Source organism: Chiloscyllium punctatum, chromosome 48, assembly GCF_047496795.1.
Source record: "Chiloscyllium punctatum isolate Juve2018m chromosome 48, sChiPun1.3, whole genome shotgun sequence".
Classification (NCBI taxonomy): Eukaryota; Metazoa; Chordata; class Chondrichthyes; order Orectolobiformes; family Hemiscylliidae; genus Chiloscyllium; species Chiloscyllium punctatum.
The window spans coordinates 31,783,245-31,802,478 of record NC_092786.1 but is presented as its reverse complement, the minus strand read 5'-3'; the positions used below and the strand labels follow the sequence as shown (position 1 = coordinate 31,802,478).

Here is a 19,234-nt window from a genome sequence, read left to right as displayed (position 1 = left end):
ACAGCCAAAGGGGTATTTCGAAGCATGGTCATTGTTGTAACGCAACAATTCCGACAGCTAACTTGTCGACAGCAAGCTCCCACAGATAGCAAAATAATAAGTTTATTTAATGCTAATTGAGAGAAATATTGGCCAGGTCACTGGGGATAACTCCTCTTTGAAATTGTGCCATAGGATCTTATACGTTCCTGATGAAGACCTTATGCTCAAAATGCCGACTCTCCTGCCCCTCAGATGCTGCCTGACCTGCTGTGCACCACGCTTTTTGACGCTGATCACCAGCATCTGCAGTCCTCAGTTTCTCCACTTTTACATCTGCCTGACAAGGCAAATAGGGTCTTGGCTTAATCCCTCATCCAAAAGACAGCGTTCTGGCTAGATATTTGTGATTTTTTATGACTTTTGTACTTTTGCCGTAAAAGATCAAAATACTCATTCTATTGAAGAAAGAAAAGGGACTTGTTTGCAGGACCTCACATAATGGCATCAGAAATGCTCTGATAGGATATGAGTGGTTGACAATGATTATTTCATCGACACACTTAGAGATTCCACATTGAGCACGATCAGTACTGAGTAATTTGCAGCACAGCAGGTCAGGCAGTATCCGTGGGGCAGGAGAGTCGGCATTTTGAGCATAACGTCTTCATCAGGAATGTATAAGATCCTATGGTACAATTTCAAAGAGGAGTTATCCCCGGTAACCTGGCCAATATTTCTCTCAATCAGCATTAAATAAACTACTTATTATTTTCCTATCTGTGGGAGCTTGCTGTGCACAAGTTCGCTGTCGGAGTTGTTGCATTACAACAATGACCATGCTTCGAAATACCCCTTTGGCTGTCGAGCAATTTCACCTTCTGCATTTCCGCTCATTCAATTGTATAGTGTAAACGAGAAAGTTTACACGATTAAATCAGACAGAGTTTTAAAGTGTAGTTTATTTTTAGAAATTTTATTATAGGAGATACTCTTGAGGATATTTAATGGTGGTAATATGAGGTGGAACTGACTTATCACAAAAATAATCAATTTAACCATTGTCCATCCACTACTGTTGAATAACTTGACGTTCAATTTTTCTTTAAGAACTACATAATATCTTCTAGAAAAACTGAGGTATGGTAGTCGGTTACTTTGCAAAGTTAAAAATGAACCTATTGATAGTGTGACTTTTAATGTTCTTATGTTCATATGTTTCAGCTCCTGTGAGACCTGATCATGAGGGTATTTAAATGTGATTTACCAAGCGATGAGTGTGCCCAGTGACCTTTCTCCAACACACCCGCCTCTGAACTGCCCAAAACATTCATCAATATGTGCTTCACCTTTCATCCAACAACCCAACTCTTCGTTATCTGACTGAGTGGCAGTCAGTCAAACCGCCACTTCGTCCTCATTTTCTATAACTGCAAAATTTGAGTGAAAATGGAAAACGACACCACTTGTAAGTACAAAAGCATGTTTAACACAACTAAATATATCAAAGCGATTCACGGGAATGGTATGAAATAAAATATGATTCTGAATCACAGAAGGAGTTATTAGATCAACAAAAAGGTTTTTTTGGGTCAAACATTGCTGCCAGTTTGATATAGTCCGAGTGCTTCCCTATATATGAGCTCACACAACATATAACAAAGACTGGATTATATTGAGGCAAGTGTCTTCAAGTTTATTAACAACACTAACTATTTACACTTGTATGATATTTCAAATTTACACAGGTTGGTTACTGACTATTACTTGTATATTACATATACACATAAATAATTGACTGACTGAACACACTACGCTGACTCCATTGCACTGAGAGTGATTGAAAACAAGGACTGTTATACTAGAGTGACACATGTTGTGATGTTAAGTAACTCCCTTAAAGATACACTGACTGACTGGTTTGGAATCATTATCACATCAAGTGTTAAAGGAGAGAACAAGCGATAGCGGGGTGGAGGAAATACATTCCAGATTTTGAGCCCCACAGCCACTAATTTAAAGCGCTTAATACCCAACATGTACCAGAGTCCAGAATTAGATGACAGTAGTTAGTTCAGAGGGTTTTGGGTTTGGAGGAATTTAGCTAGGGAGAGGTCAGGCATGGAGGGATGTGAAATAGGGAGCAGATGCTCAGATTAACACGATACCTGATCAAGAGCCTTATACAATGCTTGCAGATTGCTAATCTTTCTGCGGTGGTCTTGGGATCTCCAGGAGTTCAACAATGACCTTCATGGCATTGGTGCAAGCAAAACATGGGGTAGAAATCACCCAAAGGTATTTTGAAAGCATTTTTTTCCTCATTTGCTCTGAATTATTTTAATTCTCCTTATGAAACTACAGAGAGATGATAATTTGGCTTACTGTTATCCAACTGAATAATGAAGAGTTGGCTGGCTTTCAAACTTGTGACTGTAAAGGGAGTTGAATCTTTACTCTGGATATAGCTAATGAGTGCACCCTGTGTGAAGTCAATGGAGTAGAAGATAAAACAGGTTCCTGGCCTGAACCCACTATGTTTCAGCTGAGCACAATGGCTAACTGAGTGGGAGAGTAATAGGATCCAGAGACAATCACCAGACCTTAAACAGCAGGAGAGAGGGGAAGGGAGCGAACGTCACAGGTAGCTAAGAGTTAATTGGTTGTTGTAAAATTACTGTTCAACACTGTTTAAATTTCCAATAATTTTTTTTCAAGAGTTTTTGTTTTAAATTACAAAGAATGTTGTACTTTCTGCAAATCTTCAGTTTTACTTAATATTACTACAAAATGGTAAAATTAAGTTAGAGTAGGGCAGCTTAACCAAGTGGAATGCCTATATGCAGGAAGTGTCATCAGCTACACAAGTTTAAACTCTGGGTGTCAGAACTCAAGCAGTGGCTGGACTCAAATTGTAATCTGTGTGAACTCAATGTATACTTCCAAAAGGACATTGACAAGTTGGTGTAGTGGGCTGATGGGTAGCAGATGAAGTCCAAAGCAGAAAAGTATGAAGTACAAAGTACACAGAGAGAGCATAAAGTAAAAGATTACTATTCTAAAGGGTGTGCAGGATCGGAGAGAGCTGGATGCATGTATACGTAAACTATTAAAGATAGCAGAATAGGTACATAGAACAGTTGATAAAGCATCAAGTACCCTAGGCTGCATAAATAAGTGCATATTGTTCATGAACAGGAAGGCTCTGGTGAACTTATAGAAAACACCGTTTGGGGGCAAAACTTATACACCTAATGGTAAGGTCTTGAGGAGTGTTGCCAGACAAAGAGACCTTGGGACGCAGGTTCATAGTTTCTTGAAAGTGGAGTCACAGGTAGACAGGTTTGTGAAGAAGATGTTTGCCTTTATTGGTCAGTGCTGTGAGTATAGGAGTTGAGAGGTCATGTTGCAGCTGGTCAGGAGATTGGTTAGGCCACTTTTGGAATGCTGCATTCAATTCTGGTCTCCCTGCTATAGGAAAGACATCGTTAAACTTGAAAGGATTCAGAATACATTTACAAGGGTTTTGCCAGAGTTGGAGGGTTTAAATGATAGGGAGATACTGAATAAACTGGGTCTATTTTCTCTGGAGTGTCAGAGGCTAAGGGGTGATCTTAGAATCCCTACAGTGTGGAAACAAGCCCTTTGGTCAAAAAAGTCCAGACCGGCCCTCTGAAGAGCATCCCACCCAGACTCATTCCCCTATCCTATTACTCTACATTTACCCCTGACAAATGCACCTAATCTATACATCCTTGAACACTATGGGCAATTTAGCATGGTCAATTCACCTAACCTGCACATCTTTGGATTGTGGGAGGAAACCAGAGCACGTGGATGAAAACCACACAGACACGGGGAGAATGTGCAAACTCCATACAGACAGTCACCCGAGGCTGGAATCGAACCCAGCCAAAGGGCCAAAGGCTGGCAAATGTGACTAGATTAATTTAGAATATCTGGTTGGCCTGGACGAGTTGATCCGAAGGGTCTGTTTCCATGCAGGTCATCTATGTGACTCTATGACCTCACAGAGAGTACTGTGCAGAGTTTGGGTCCCCACTATCAGAAGAATGTGAATTCATTGACAGAATATAAAGTTTTACAAGAATGGTTCTAGCGATGGAAAACTTCAGTTTTGAGGAAAAATTGGAGAAGTTGAGAGCATTTTTCATGGAGAGGAGAATGCTAATAAGAGGTCTGATAGATGTTTTTAAACAAATTATGTGGTGAAAACTGGATAGAGTGGATAGGGAGAAACCGTTCTCATTTGCAAATGGCTCAAGGACCAGACAGCACAGTTTCAAAGTGTTTTCCAAAAGACTGAGTGAGGAAAAACATTTTTCTCAAAGCAAGTAGTTACAGTCCGGAATGCATTGCCTGGAAATGTAGTAGAGACAGATTCAACTGAGGCACTCGAGGGGGCATCAGATGGTTATTTACACAGAAACAGTGTTCAAGGAAAAGACAGAAGGCTGGCACTGAGCTAAAATACTCAGTACAGACACATGGACCAGAATCGCCTCATGCTGTACTGAAACATTTCTGTGATAATCACTCTATAAACTCTGAGCTTCTTGAAATAGTAACTCCTAGGTTTCAATACTTATATTGTCCAAGTTTAATTCTCCACCAAGTTCCAAAAATGGAAAAGGGAATGGGGTTTCTTCTGTCAATATATGGATAACAAACACTGGGCATAGGGAACAGTCTGAAGTGCCATTTAGATAATAGATGGCAAATGTTTTGCTATGGTGACTGCACTGTGACCTGAAGTGCATTGCAGGACTCCTGTGTCCTGGTGTCCCGTCTCATCCTCTACCAGGCAGGACTAATATAGAGACATGATGGGAAGACAGCAGAGTCACAGAAGCAAAGTGACTGCCCTCATTTCAACTACTAGCCTTGTGAGACTGTCTCAACCAGTTCCTGCCAGGCAGGAGGAGTTAAAACCAGAGCGCGGAACAAATCCATACTGCCCTTTTAAAGTGAGAGCGAGGAGGTTGACTTTTTAAATAGTCACATATACAAAGAGCCACAGCATCTCTGCTACTCTTTTTCTGTCATTCCATTTGGAAACCTTTCCTTTCCCTTACAGAACTGGAGCCAAGAACCTTACTTAAGGGTGTCTATGTTAACCAAACATTCTTCAGACACTTCAAACAGTCTTATAACCAAGAGCAAAAAAATGTTTATAATGCAAATAAATAGCTTGTAAATCATTAGTTAACAGCCACTTGGCAACTCAATTCCTATTCACAGCTGTAAGCCTCCTGGCTTTTGAATTCATTCATTCAGAAAGTGAGTAACTGAATCGTTAAGGCGGCCATCAGTATGACCAACTATACACTTCATCCACAAAGGTTCTGCAGAGCTCTTGTACTGTGTATGAAAACTAAAGCACTGCAAAGCTTTTGGTAAGTTACCCAATGCAGTTGCTAATGTAACAAGCTGCAGATTCCTGGACAGAAATGTTTAAGCAGCTTTAAGAAAATGTAATTAGAAACAGTTGGAAGTGACATAGTGGTAATGTCTTAGTAATTCAGATTAATAAGCCAAAACCCAAAGATAATGCTCTCGGGACACTGAATCCCATCATGCCAAGTGACAAAATACAAATTTAATGAAATAATCTGCGATTAAAAAATAGCCTAATGGTAACCACTGTCACTGGTAAAACCCCTGATTAATGTCCTTTGGGGATGAAAATCTGCCAGCCTTACCTGGTCTGGCCTACATATGACTCTAGGGCCATAGAAATGTGGCTTAATCCTAACTGACCTATGGGGAATTAGGGATAGACAATTAATGCTCACCCAGCCAGTAATGCCCACATGCTATGAACAAAGAAGAAAAAGTGTTAATGCTTCATATTGTATCTTTGTTCCTCTGCTGTTTAAGAAATTCAATGCAATGGAGTTACTTTTGAAGCTGACAGAATTGCACATGGCACTGAGCAAAGCCTGAAGATACCAGTGTGTTGCAATTCTGTTCCACATATCTGTGGTTCCAATTCCTTGCTGGTGCTTTTCCAAATGCCCCTCTGTAACATGGTTATTCATTTCCACACTTCGTTCCTAACGGCTCTCCTGCCCAGGCTCTGAATGCGTGGCGATCTTCTGGGGGTATGGATTATTCCGAGTTCATCTAAGGAATGCACTGGATGGACTGGTTAAAAAGAAACGAGCAGGAGGAGATAAGGGAAAATAGGCAGGGTTTGAAACTGGCAGCAGCGTAAATTAATGTACCTATGGTTCCCATCTGACCACAGCCAGTACACAAGAGTCCCAGACTTGACACAAACCCACAAAATTGCCATTGAAATCACGCTGGCAGCTTCCAATCTGGCCAAGTACGATAACTTGTCTTTTATATAGTGAAAGATTTAGGAAGATTTCAAAGCAAGAGAAAGTCCAACCATTGCGTCCATTCTACATTGAAGCTTTGTTCACTGCGAGGTGGAATTGATGGGGCCAAAACTTAGTTCATGATACTTGAGATAAAAGGGAGAGATGCAGCCAAAGAAATGAGCAGGAAAGTAACAGGAAAGCAAACGGGGAGTGAAACTGGTCTTTGGCAGCAGCACAAAACAGGTGATCAACAAATTGATAGCCTGTTTGGAAGAAAGGGGGTAAAAAAACAGATTGGTCTAAAATTTACTCAAAAAGAATCATGTCACACCAAGAGAATAAACAGGGACAGTGTGGATTTTTGTTTTCCTGAAATGTTCACAATGAGGGAGGTAGGTTGCTGCTTTCCCTACCTGGGCTGGAATCTGGTGCACTGATGCCAGGCTGTCTTTTAAAGAACTCACCTGAGTTCACAGAACAAAAATCTGCAGGGTGATCAAAAGGTGGGCACTCTGTCAGAATACTGACAAGCAGCAGAAACACATACTAATCCCAAGGTTTCAGAACATAAGGGGCAAAATAATACCCACTGAAGGCAAAATAGCGTAAGAGACCTCAAATTGACCCAGATATCTTAAATTCAAATCATATGTCAAACTCAAAATATTGCACATATTTCCACTGAATGAAACAAAAGTCATTTTTAGATCTCGGCTGAATAAGATAGACACCCAGACCCACGCAGACAACAAGCTTGACAGCGGACAGTTCAAAATGGGAGCTCTCAGTCGAACAATCAAGATATCAGCGCCTTCATCTTACTCCACGAGTTATGAATTGCCTTTTTTCTTCTTAACAGGAGTCAGGCCATTGCTCATTTTCAGCTCGGCATGCTGCACCTGTTAAAACAAACACATGTCACGTTCCAGTTAGGTATCTCCAATCCTCGGTATGCTACCTAATGGCTCCCTGAGGAAAGCCCAAAGGAAACTTCAGGAGGGTTCAAAGGTAATTAATCAGTTTCAAGGTCAGAAAGCATAGGCTATTAATTGCACACAGGAAGACTTGACTCATGTTTGGATTGTAGATGCAGATCTAAGTTGCCTGCCTGTGGCCCGGCCTAATTTTGATGCAGCCTACAATATTTGGAAAAATCCACAGTTGGTCAGCAGTTTAACACAATAGCTGCTACGTTCAATGTCTGCGTTCAACATAACATCCCATTCTGTTAACCTGTCTTTGCTTTTTGTGGTCATGTTTTTCTCAATCTGTGCGCTGAGCTTTTCTTCCAGTCACATGGATGTAACCTGGCTCATAGATCAGCCATAAGGGGAATCTGACCCCATACAGGAAGGGAAAGTCAGACTATTGAAACGGTTTGCAGTCATAGACTCATAGAGATGTACAGAATGGAAACAGACCCTTCGGTCCATGCCAACCAGATATCCCAACCCAATCTAGTCCTACCTGCCAGCACCAGGTCCATATCCCTCCAAACCCTTCCTATTCATATACCCATCCAAATGCCTTTTAAATGTTGCAATTGTACCAGCCTCCACCACTTCCTCTGGCAGTTCATTCCATACACGAACCAACCTCTGCGTGAAAAAGTTGTCCCTTAGGTCCCTTTTATATATTTCCCCTCTCACCCTAAACCTATGCCCTCTAGTTCTGGACTCCCTGACCCCAGGGAAAAGACTTTTGTCTATTTATCCTATCCATGCCCTCATAATTTTGTAAAGGTCTATAACGTCACCCCTCAGCCTCCGGCGCTCCAGGGAAAACAGCCCCAGCCTGTTCAGCCTCTCCCCATAGCTCAAATCCTCCAACCTATGTTGCAGGATGAGGTTGTACTTGGTGACTAATGTCAATTGAGGTATGAAGCTGTCTTTCTTTGTGACCCCAGTCTCAGACCAAGCATTAAACTTTATTTAGAATGGGCTGGCCAGAATGGTTAGGTGGCATATTACCTCACTGACCTAAGATATAGTCACTGCCAATCACACACTGTGTACAGTTCTCAAATGTGTTCAACTTGCACTTATCGGGACAAATGAAAGACACCCTCATCCTCATCCTCAATGATGGAAGAGCCAGCATATCAGTACAAAACACAAGGCTGAAGCAATCACAACAGTCTACAGCCAGAAGTACCCAGTGGATAATCCATGTCGGCCTTCTCCAGAGGTCCTCAGTGTCCAATTCAATTCACTCCATGGGAAATCAAGGAAAGGTTGGAGGTGCTGGATACTACAAAAGCTATGGGTCCTGACAACTTTCCGGTTGTCAATAGTACTGAAGACTTATGCTCCAGAACTCTTAATCAAGTATAGTCCAGTATAGCTATAACACAGGTATCTCCTCCACAATGCAGAAAATTACCCAAGTGTGTCCAGTAGACAAAAAGCAGAACAAATCAAACCCAATCAATTGCTACACCATCAATCTACTCTCGATCATCAGTAAAGTGATGGAAGGTCTCATCAACAGTGCTATCAAGCAGCACCTGCTCAGCAATAACCTGCTCAGTGATGCCCAGTTTGGGCTCTGCCAGGGCCGCTCAGCTCCTGACCTTATTATAGCTTTGGTTCAAACAGGGATAAAAGACCTGAATTCCAGAGGTGACGGGAAAGTGACAGCCCTTGACATCAAGCCTGTATTTGACTATGTGTGTGGCATTAAGGAGCCCTGTCAAACTGGAATTAATAGGAATCAGAGGGAAAACTTCCCAGTGGTTGAAGTCATACCTGGCATATAGGAAGATATTTATTATTGTTCAAGGTTAGTTACCTCAACTCTAGGTCATCTGTGCAGGAGTTCCTCAGGGTAGTGCCCTAGGCCCAACCATCTTCAGCTGCTTCATCAATGACCTTCCCTCCTTCATAAGCTCAGAAGTGGAGATGTTTGTCAATGATTGTATAATGTTCAGCACCACTCACAACTGCTCCAAAAGTGAAGCAGTCCATGTTCACATACAATAACATAGAAATTAGAACATTGTAGTGCAGTACAGGCCCTTCGGCCCTCGATGTTGTGCCGCCCTGTCATACTAATCTGAAGCCCATCCCACCTACACTATTCCACGTACGTCCATATGCCTGTCCAATGACGACTTAAATGCACTTAAACTTGGCGAATCTACTACCGTTGCAGGCAAAGCATTCCATACCCTTACTACTCTTTGAGTAAAGAAACTACCTCTGATATCTGTCTTATACCTATCTCCCCTCACTTTAAAGTTGTGTCCTCTCGTGTTTGCCATCCCCATTCTTGGAAAAAGGCTCTCCCTGTCCACCCTATCTAACCTTCGGATTGTCTTGTATGTCTCTATTAAGTCACCTCTCAACCTTCTTCTCTCCAACGAGAACAGCCTCAAGGCCCTCAGCCTTTCCTTGTAAGACATTCCTTCCATACCAGGCAACATCCTAGTAAATCTCCTCTGCACCCTTTCCAAAGCTTCCACATCCTTCTTATAATGCGGTGACCAGAACTGGACACAACACTCCAAGTGGCTGTACTGGAGCTTTGTACAGCTGCAGCATAACCTGCTGGTTCCGGAACTCAATCCCTCTATTAATAAAGGCCAAAACACTGTATGCCTTCTTAACAACCCTGTCAATCTGGTGGCAACTTTCAGGGATCTGTGTACATGGACACCGAGATCTCGCTGCTCATCTGCACTCCCAAGAATCTTACCATTAGCCCAGTACTTTGCATTCCGATTACTCCGTCCAAAGTGTACCACCTCACACTTGTCCACATTAAACTCTATTTGCCACCTCTCAGCCCAGCTCTGCATCCTATCTATGTCTCTCTGCAACCTACTACATCCTTCGTCACTATCCACAATTCCACCGACCTGAGTGTCATCCGCAAATTTACTAACCCACCTTTCTAAGCCCTCAACCAGGTCATTTATAAAAATGACGAACAGCAATGGACCTAACACCAACCCTTGCGGTACGCCGCTAGTAACTGGACACCAAGATGAACATGTTCCATCAACTACAACCCTCTGTTTTCTTTCAGCAAGCCAATTACTGATCCAAACTGCTATGTCTCCCACAATCCCATTCCTCCGCATTTTGTATAATAGCCTACTGTGGGGAACCTTATCGAACACCTTGCTGAAATCCATATACACCACATCAACCGGTTTACTCTCATCTACCTGTTTGGTCACTTTGTCAAGAAACTCAATAAGATTCATTAGGCACAACCTACCCTTTGTACCCATTAGGCACTATTCCTGTACACAATGATGATTTGAAGATCAATGCCAAAGGCTCGGCAATCTCTTCCCTTGTTTCCCAGAGGATCCTAGGATAGATCTCATCCGGCCCAGGGGACTTGTCTATTTTCACACTCTGCAGTATTTCTAATACTTCTTCCTTGTGAACCTCAATCTCTTCTAGTCTACATGCAAGTATCTCTGTATCTTACTCGCCAACATTTTCATTTTCTATAGTGAACACTGTCGAAAAATATTTATTTAGTGCTTCCCCTATCTCCTCTGACTCCACACACAACTTTCCACTATTATCCTTGATTGGCCCTAATTTAACGCTCGTCATTCTTTTATTCCTGACATACCTATGGAAAGCCTTAAGGTTAACCCTGATCCTGAACAATATCCAGGCTTAGGCTGAGAAGTGACATGTAACATTCATGCTACATAAATGCCATGCCGACTCCAATAACAGACAACCTAACCACCACCTCTTGACTTTCAATGCTGTTACCACCACTGAATCCCCATTATCAACATTCTGGGGGGATACAATTGACCAGAAGTTCAACTGGAATCGCCACATAAACAAGACCAGGTCAGAGGCTAGGAATACTGTGGCAAGTAACTCACCTCCTGACTCCCCAAAGACTGTCTATCATCTACAAGACATAAGTCAGGAGTAGAATGGAATATTCTCCAAAGGCCTGGATGGGTGCAGCTCCAACAAGCACTTAAGAAGCTTGACACCATCCAGGAAAAAGCTTGACTGGTGTTACATTCCCAAGCAATCACCCCCTCCACCAACGATGTTTACTAGGAAGCAGGAGTGTGCACTATCTACAAGTTCCTTAGACAGCATCTTCCAAACCCACAACCACTTCAATCTCGAAGGACAAGGGCAGCAGGTACATGGGAACATCGCCCCCTGCAAATTCCCCTCCAAGCCACTCCAATTCACTGGGAGACTGCAGCAGGCCGAGGACAGAGATGTCAGAGTAGGACAAAGGTGAGGAATTAAAATGAGAAACCACAGGAACCTCATGGTCTTGCATGTGGAGTGAATGCAAGTACTGCACAAAAAGTGATCACCCAGTCTGAACGTGGAGAGGAGACCACATTGTGACCAAGTATACTAAATTACGAGAAGGGCAAATAAACCACTACTTTGGAAGGAATGCTTAGTCCTTGGATGGTGAGCGGGAAGCATGGAAAAGGTTGGGTTTGCATCTACTGCACTTGCATTGAAAGGTCACAGAGGAATGAGAGGGGCAGTTAGCGATAACTGAGGAGTGGATCTGAATGAGGCCAAGGGAAGTGCCCCTTTGGAATGAAGAAGGGGATGGGCAAGATGCTTCCAATGGTGGCATCACTCAGGAGAACATCTACCCAATGAATATGGAAGCTGGTGAGATGAAGGTTGAAAACAAGGGATTTGTTGATTGACTGATTTATTTATTTATTGTCACGTGTATTTGTTATCTGTACTTGTTACAAATGCAGTGATAAGTGTATAATATTGCCACTCTCTGGCACCATTTTAAAACACAGAAATGAACCAGACATAAGAGTATAAATGTAGAAGAACATTTGGTTCCACACGTCAGCGCAACGTCGAGGGCCGAAGGGCCTGTACTGAGCTGTAATGTTCTGTGCTCCATGCTCTGTCACAGCCCTTGTTAAGCCCTAAGACTGGATCCGGGCTCTTCCACCCTGGCTCTGAGACCACCACCAGCATGAAGCAGTCGGCCAGCCTTGAGACCCTTTGCTGTGCTGCCCAAACTGTGTCGCTATTCTTCGGTGCCATCTTGCCTCTACCAACAACAATGCCACCTTGAGATGGCACCAGGCCGATCTCGGAAATGCAGATGCTGCTGAAGCTGCCGGGCATTGGGCCCAAAGTTGCCTCCCTCCGCCACCGGGAACATGGACTTGACTCCCCCCCCCCCGAAAGGGAGGAAAAAAGGATAAGTGGAATGGAGTGGATGGGCTCAGAGCTCACTAGCCTGAAATGCTCCCCGGGTACTCTGCGCTGGGCAGATATTAAGTTCCCACCCCTAACTGTCCTGGAAAAGGTGACGGTGAGCTGCCTTCCTGAACAGCCACAGTTCTCAGGGTATACCCACAATGCTTTGAAGAAGGGAGCTTGACACCCAGTGAGTGTGAAGGAACAGTGATATCATTCCAGCTCAGATTGGTGTGTGGTTTGGATGGCACCCTCCAGGTACTGGTGCTCCCGTGCATCTGCTGCCTTCTCCTTTGAGGTAGAGGCTGTGGGTTTGGTGGGTCCTGTCAGAGGAGCATTAGTGAGCTATGTGAATCCACCTTGTTGATGCTACACACTGCAGCCACTGTAGGTAGGTGGTGAAGGCAGTGAATGTTGGCGGAGGGAGGTGAGTTTGAGCCCAATGCCTGGCAGCTTCAGCAGTGTTTGCATTTCCAAAATCGGCCCAGTGTGTGGAGTCAAGGTGGCATCGTTGTTGGTAAAGGCAAGATGGCACCAAAGAAGAGCGACACAGTTTGGTGGCACAGCGAAGGGTCTCAAGGCTGGCCAACTGCTTTGTGTTCGTGGTGGTCTCAGCGTCAGGGTGTAAGACCCCCAGATCCAGGCCCAGGGCTAAGCACTTAACAAGGGCTGTGATAGAGCACAGAGCACAGAAAATTACAGCACAGAACAGGCCCTTCATCCCTCGATGTTGCACTGACCTGTGGAACCAATCTGAATGTTGAAGGTGGTGGTTGTGGTATCGATCAAGAGGGCTGCTTTGTCCTGGATGATGTCAAGCATCTTGAGTGTTGTTGGAGCTCCAATCATCCAGGCAAGTGGAGAGTATTCCTTCATACTCCTGACTTGTGCCTTGGAGATGGTGAGCTGGCTTTAAGGAGTTAGGAGGTGGCGTGCCATAGAATTCTCAGCTTGAGTATTCGTATGGCTGGTCCAGACCAGAGTCTGGTCAATGGTAACTCCCAGGATATTGACAGTGGGAGATTTAGTGATGGCAATGACATTGAACACATATGGGACCTTGTGTGCATAAGGACAAGTCTTCCCTTACGTGATAACAGTAAACAATTTATTGTCTGTATTCATTTGGAACATCTGGAAATTGTGAAAGGCACTATATAAATGCAAGTGCTTGCTTCAGAGTATTCTTTGCACAATACTATTGATTTCAGTCTGTAGACCTAAATAGTTGACTGACAGCCTGTCAGACAAATTGACTGAGGACATGAAGCTGCAGGCTAAGTGCACCTGAAACTTACACAAAATCTATAGACTTCAATAATTGAAGAAGATGTGTTGCAAGAAATGGGCTGTATTACAGAGATATAATTGCTCCTTTACTGTTTCAGTGGGACATTGTCTTCAAATACAGATCAATTTGTTTTTTTTTAAGTAAATATGCAACAAGATAAATGACCTTTGGCATGAGCCACAGCCACAAATGGAGAGTTGCTGACCCTGCCAGTCAGGAATCTAAAGGGCAAGTTGGACAGTTTCTTGTACTCTCTCGCTCCCTTCCATCTTCAGCCTCAGCCCTGAATTATAAGACCATATGATGTGGGCCATTCTGCCCATCATCTCTGCTCTGCCGTTCAATGGGATCATTGCTGATCCGATAAACCACAACTAGACTTTCTTGCCTTACCCTCAAATTATAACAGCATGAGAAGCAAACATTCATCGGGACTGAAATTACTTCAAACAAAATTGTGAAAAAGACATTTTTTATTTATTTATGAGACGTGGGTATTGCTGGTTAGGCCAGTCTTTATTGCCTATCCCTGATTGTCCTAGAGAAGGTGAATGCCTGGGGCATAGGGACATCCTTATGGATGTTCGAGAGGGAGTTCCAAGATTGCGACCCAGTGGCAGTGAAAGACTGGTGATATAGTTCCAAGTCAGGATGATGAGCTTTTTGGAGGGGTAATTGCAGGGTGTATCTGCTCCACTTGTATTTCTGGTAATGGAGGTTGAAAGTTTTGGAAATTGCTGTCACGAGAGCTTTGAGGAGTTAGTGCAGTGCATCTGTATCGATGCTACACCCTGCTGTTACAATGAGTGCATAGTGAAGCGAGAGAATGTTAAAAGTGCAGGATGTGTTGGCCCTATTATAAGAAGGATATTAACAAGCTGGAGAGATTTCAGATTTCCAGGATGTTGCTAGGAATGGATGGTTCGAGTTATAGGCTGGGACTTTTTTCACTGAAGGGTTAAGAGGTTGAAGGGTGACCATAGAGGTTTATAAAATAGTGAGGGGTATAGATAAGATTAGATTAGATTCCCTACAGTGTGGAAACAGGCTCTTCGGCCCAACAAATCCACACTGACCCTCCGAAGAGTAACCCACCCAGGCCCATCTCCCTCTCACTAATGCACCTAACACTATAGGCAACTTAGCATGGCCAATTCACCTGACCTGCACATCTTCAGACTGTGGGAGGAAACCAGAGCACCCGGAGGAAACCCACGCAGACACGGGGAGAACGTGCAAACTCCACACAAACAGTCACCCCGAATCTGGAATTGAACCCGGATCCCTGGCACTGTGAGACAGCAGTGCTGACCACTGAGCCACTGTGCCATCCCATAAGGTGAATGGCAGGTGTCTTCCCAGGATGGGAGATTTAAGGAGGCATATTTTTAAGGTTAGAGGAGGCAGATTGAAAAATGACATGAGGGGCAACTTTCTTACACAGGGGTGGTACATGTGAACTTCCAGAGGAAGTGGTGGAGACAGGCACAGTTACAACGTTTAAAATACATTTGGATGTGGACATAAATAAGGGATGTTTGGAGGGATATGGGCCAAGTGCAGGGAGCTAAGACTAGTTTAGTTTGGGATTAAACTTGGCATAGACTGGTTGTACCTCAGGGTCTGTTTCTGTTCTGTATGACTCTTTGACTCTAAGTGGTGTCAATCTGCACCAAGTTGCACAGTTACTATCCAAGAATATTTGGGTCTCAGCCATCTCTGGCGAGATATCACATTCATTGAACGGGTGATGACAGGAAAGTTGGAGGTAGCACCGACTGATTGACAGCAGCATGTGATTTACATTGCTGGCCCCTTTCCAGTCAGGTTGAGAATGAGGAAATTACTCACAGTCAGTTTTCTTTGATTTACCGCTGAAGTTTTAGCCTCTAATTTGAATGTCAAATCTAAGAAAATCCACCCTTCAACTTCCACATCTGTGGGTGGCGGTGAAGAAGGAAAGAAAGATGGAGTTCAATTGTAATGCTCCAGCCACATTATTCGTTTAATTGGATTATTCCACAAGAGTATCTATTTATGAATTATATTGACAGGTTTGTACATTTTAGAATAGCTTGCTAAGTATTGTTAAGTCTTTGGCAGATTACTGATCTATCATGACAAATTCGGCATTTCACAACTGTATATTAACAGGATGTGGAGGGGCCAGTGTTAGACTGGGGTGGACAAGGTCAGAAGGCACACAATGCCAGGTTATAGTCCAACAAGTTTATTTGAAATCACAAGCTTTCAAAGTGCTGCTCCTTCATCAGGTGAAGTGACTTCATTTGACCTGGTGCTGTGTGACTTCTGACTTTGCATATTAACAGGCCATGAAGTAGCCTGTTATCATCATTGGGTTTTGTGCTAGACATTCTCTGGGATTCCACATCACATAAAAGATATTTGGACAAGTACATGGATAGGAAAAATTTAGAGGGATATGGGCCAAATACAGGCAAATGGGACTAGCTGATTTAGGGAATCTGGTGCATGGACGGGTTGGACCGAATGGTCTGGTTCCATGCCGCATAACTTTATGACCAATCATTCCTACTGATCCAACCTCCTTGCCTACTGAGGAGGGATGCTGACCTATTGATAACATCATGAAACTTATTAGGGATGCAGGCTAAATCTCAGGCAAGATGCAGCATTTCAATTTTGTAAACCTCTGGAATTGAAAGCTAGTCTCATTAATGATGGCTTGAAACTATCACTGGTTGTTTTAAACACCCATCTGATCCACTAATGTCCTTTCAGGAAGAAAGTGTGCTATTCTTATCTGGTCTGGCCTATACGTGACTCCTGACCCATAATGTAATGGACTCTCGAGTGCTCTCTGAAAGGGCCACTCAGTTCAAGAATAATTAGGGATGGTGGCAAATCCTGCCTGGCCAGTGATCCCATCAAAGAATTCAAAACATCAAGTAAGTGGAAAGAGAGCATTTTAAGATAAAGCTTGAAACTGTACATGACGATCTGATGCTGTTTATTGATTCAGATCAACCCACAGTCCAGGTTGTGGTTGGTGTATTAAAAATTGAATCAAAAGGGCCACATTGAAAACTACAAGATGAAATAATGAACACTCCAGCATTACAAATGAAAGCCATAAATGGCAGAACTAGTATTGTCACTAATCTAAGTTCATGAGCTTTCAATTTCTATTTTTTGAAAGAAACATTGTTCCTTGGATATGGCCGTTGCTAAGCTAGCATTTATTGCCCTCGAGCTAATTGGTTTGTGAGGCTATTCTAGGTGGAATGGAGAGTCAACCACATTACTGTAGTTTCGCATTCACCTGTAGGTCCAACCAGCTCAGAATGGTAACTTTTGTTGCCTAAAGGACATCAATGAACCCGATTTGATTTATTATTGTCACAAGTACCTAGGCACAGTGAAAGTTTTGCTTTGCATACAATACAGGCAGATCATATCATACAAAGTGCGTAAGGGTAATAGAACAGAACGAGGAATATAATGTTACGGTTGCAGAGAAGGTGCACAAAGGGCAGGATCAACATTAAATTTTAAATTTGAGAGGTCCATTCAGAAGTCTAAAAGCAGTGGGGAAGAAGCTCTTCTCGAATCTGTTGCTAAGTGTGTTTAATGGCTATTTATGAAAATTGACTGCGGTTACCTGATTGTCACTATATTCACTTTTAAGTCCAGATTTTTTACTGATGTCAGATTTCCTATCTGCCGTTGTGGGATCTGAACCCAGTTCCCAAGAACATTAGTCAAGGATTTTGGATTATTGTTAGTCCAATGATTCGTAGATTTACAGACTAAATAAATCATCATTGTGAGTTTCAAAGCAATCAAGGCCAATATGAACTCTGCTCCAACTACAGCACTTTCTAGTGTTGATTCGGACTCCATTGAGGTCCCAGACCCATTTGAGCATCTCTGCTGCTCAAGCTTGTCAGTTGCTGCTAAATCTCACTAGTGGCTGTAGAGAGCTGGATAATTGAGAAACCACTATAAAAAACACATGAGGGCTAGGCTTACAGATAAACTGTGAGATGGAAAGTAAGAGAAGGTACAAGATGGTCAAAAATTAGTTACAGACAAGGGAATAGAGAGAGACAAAAAAGGAGTTTTGAGAAGATTTGTAGCTCAGGTTGAGGTTCTAGCTGTAAGTCTGCTCGCTGAGCTGGAATAGGTGCAGAAAAGGCAAATATAACAGAGGGAAATGATGACAAAGAAAGAGTGAGAAATAGGACATAGGCAAAAACTCAATAGGTTAAAAAAGATGACAAAAAAAATATTCAGAACACTTTTATTCTGTACTGAGGGAAGTGGCATTCTGTCCGTCAGATCACCGTGAAAATAGTCTGGCTGTGCCACTGAGAAGCAGAGTACACGACCTGAAAAGGTGGCCAATGACTTAAGACTGAAATTGAGGATTTTCTTCACTCAGAAAGTAGAAAATCTTTGGAATTCTCTACCACTGAGAGAATTTCTGTCTTGAACCTATTCAGTAACTAAGCTTCCACATTCTGTGGCTGTGTAAGATCAGTTATTGAGTAAGCTCAAGGCAGCAGTTGATAGATTGCTCAATACTAAACAAGGAATATAGGGATACTGAGGGAATTTGGTGTGGGATGGATGGACAGCCATGGTCTAGAGTGGTGGGGCAGGCTCGGAGGACGGAATGGCTTACTCCTGCTATGAAGGAAGGAAGCGGGGAGACACAAGGAGATGGGCTCATGGATTTCTTGTCATCAACATTGTTTCCAGACAAAAAAACACAGTTCCTTCTCCAATCTGCCTTAGCCCTGGTGCCAATGGCGCTGGTCCCCAGTAGGAGAGTGCGCGACTTATACAATCACTGACTGAAAGCATTCCTTCTCGTTGTTACCAACAGTGATTTAGTTCCTCTGACAGCACCTGAAAACTAACAGCAACTTGGATCATTTGAAGAAAAGACTGCAAGAGATTTAACATTCCCAAGAGGATTTGCGCACACAATGACTAACAGCGAGATGTGATTTTGGTGGTGATGTGCTCATTGATTCTGGTTTTGTCAAACTTGAACCCTGGCTCAAGAACATAGATCCCTGGCTCTATGAGGCAGCAGTGGCTCAGTAGTTAACACTGCTGCCTCATAGAGCCAGGGATCGTTGCTCGATTCCACCCTCCGGTAATTGTCCCTGGGTCTGCGTGGGTTTCCTCTGGTTGCTCCAGTTTCCTCCCACTGTCCAAAGATGTGCACGTTAGGTGGACTGGCAATGCTAAATTGCCTATAGTGTCCAGGGATGAGCAGGTGAGGTGGGTTAGCCATTGGAAATGCAGGGTTACAGGGATAGGGTAGAGAGGGTGGATCACAGAGGGCCGATGTGGACTCAATGGGCCGAATGGCCTGCTTCCACACTGGACTGCTTGGATTGTGATCCTTGACTAAAGATTTATTT

At 43.2% G+C, this 19,234-nt stretch overlaps 1 protein-coding gene across 1 annotated transcript in view; it reads right to left on the bottom strand.

Moving 5' to 3' along the window:
* Window positions 1-795: 795 nt before the first annotated feature.
* The window catches only part of LOC140468867 (multiple C2 and transmembrane domain-containing protein 2-like), a 487,492-nt gene continuing 469,053 nt past the window's right edge, over window positions 796-19,234 (bottom strand). The window contains exon 23 of the mRNA XM_072564927.1: window positions 796-7,228. Within this exon, the coding sequence (XP_072421028.1) occupies window positions 7,160-7,228 (69 nt within the window). The 3' untranslated portion in view covers window positions 796-7,159. The remainder of the gene's footprint in view (window positions 7,229-19,234) is intronic.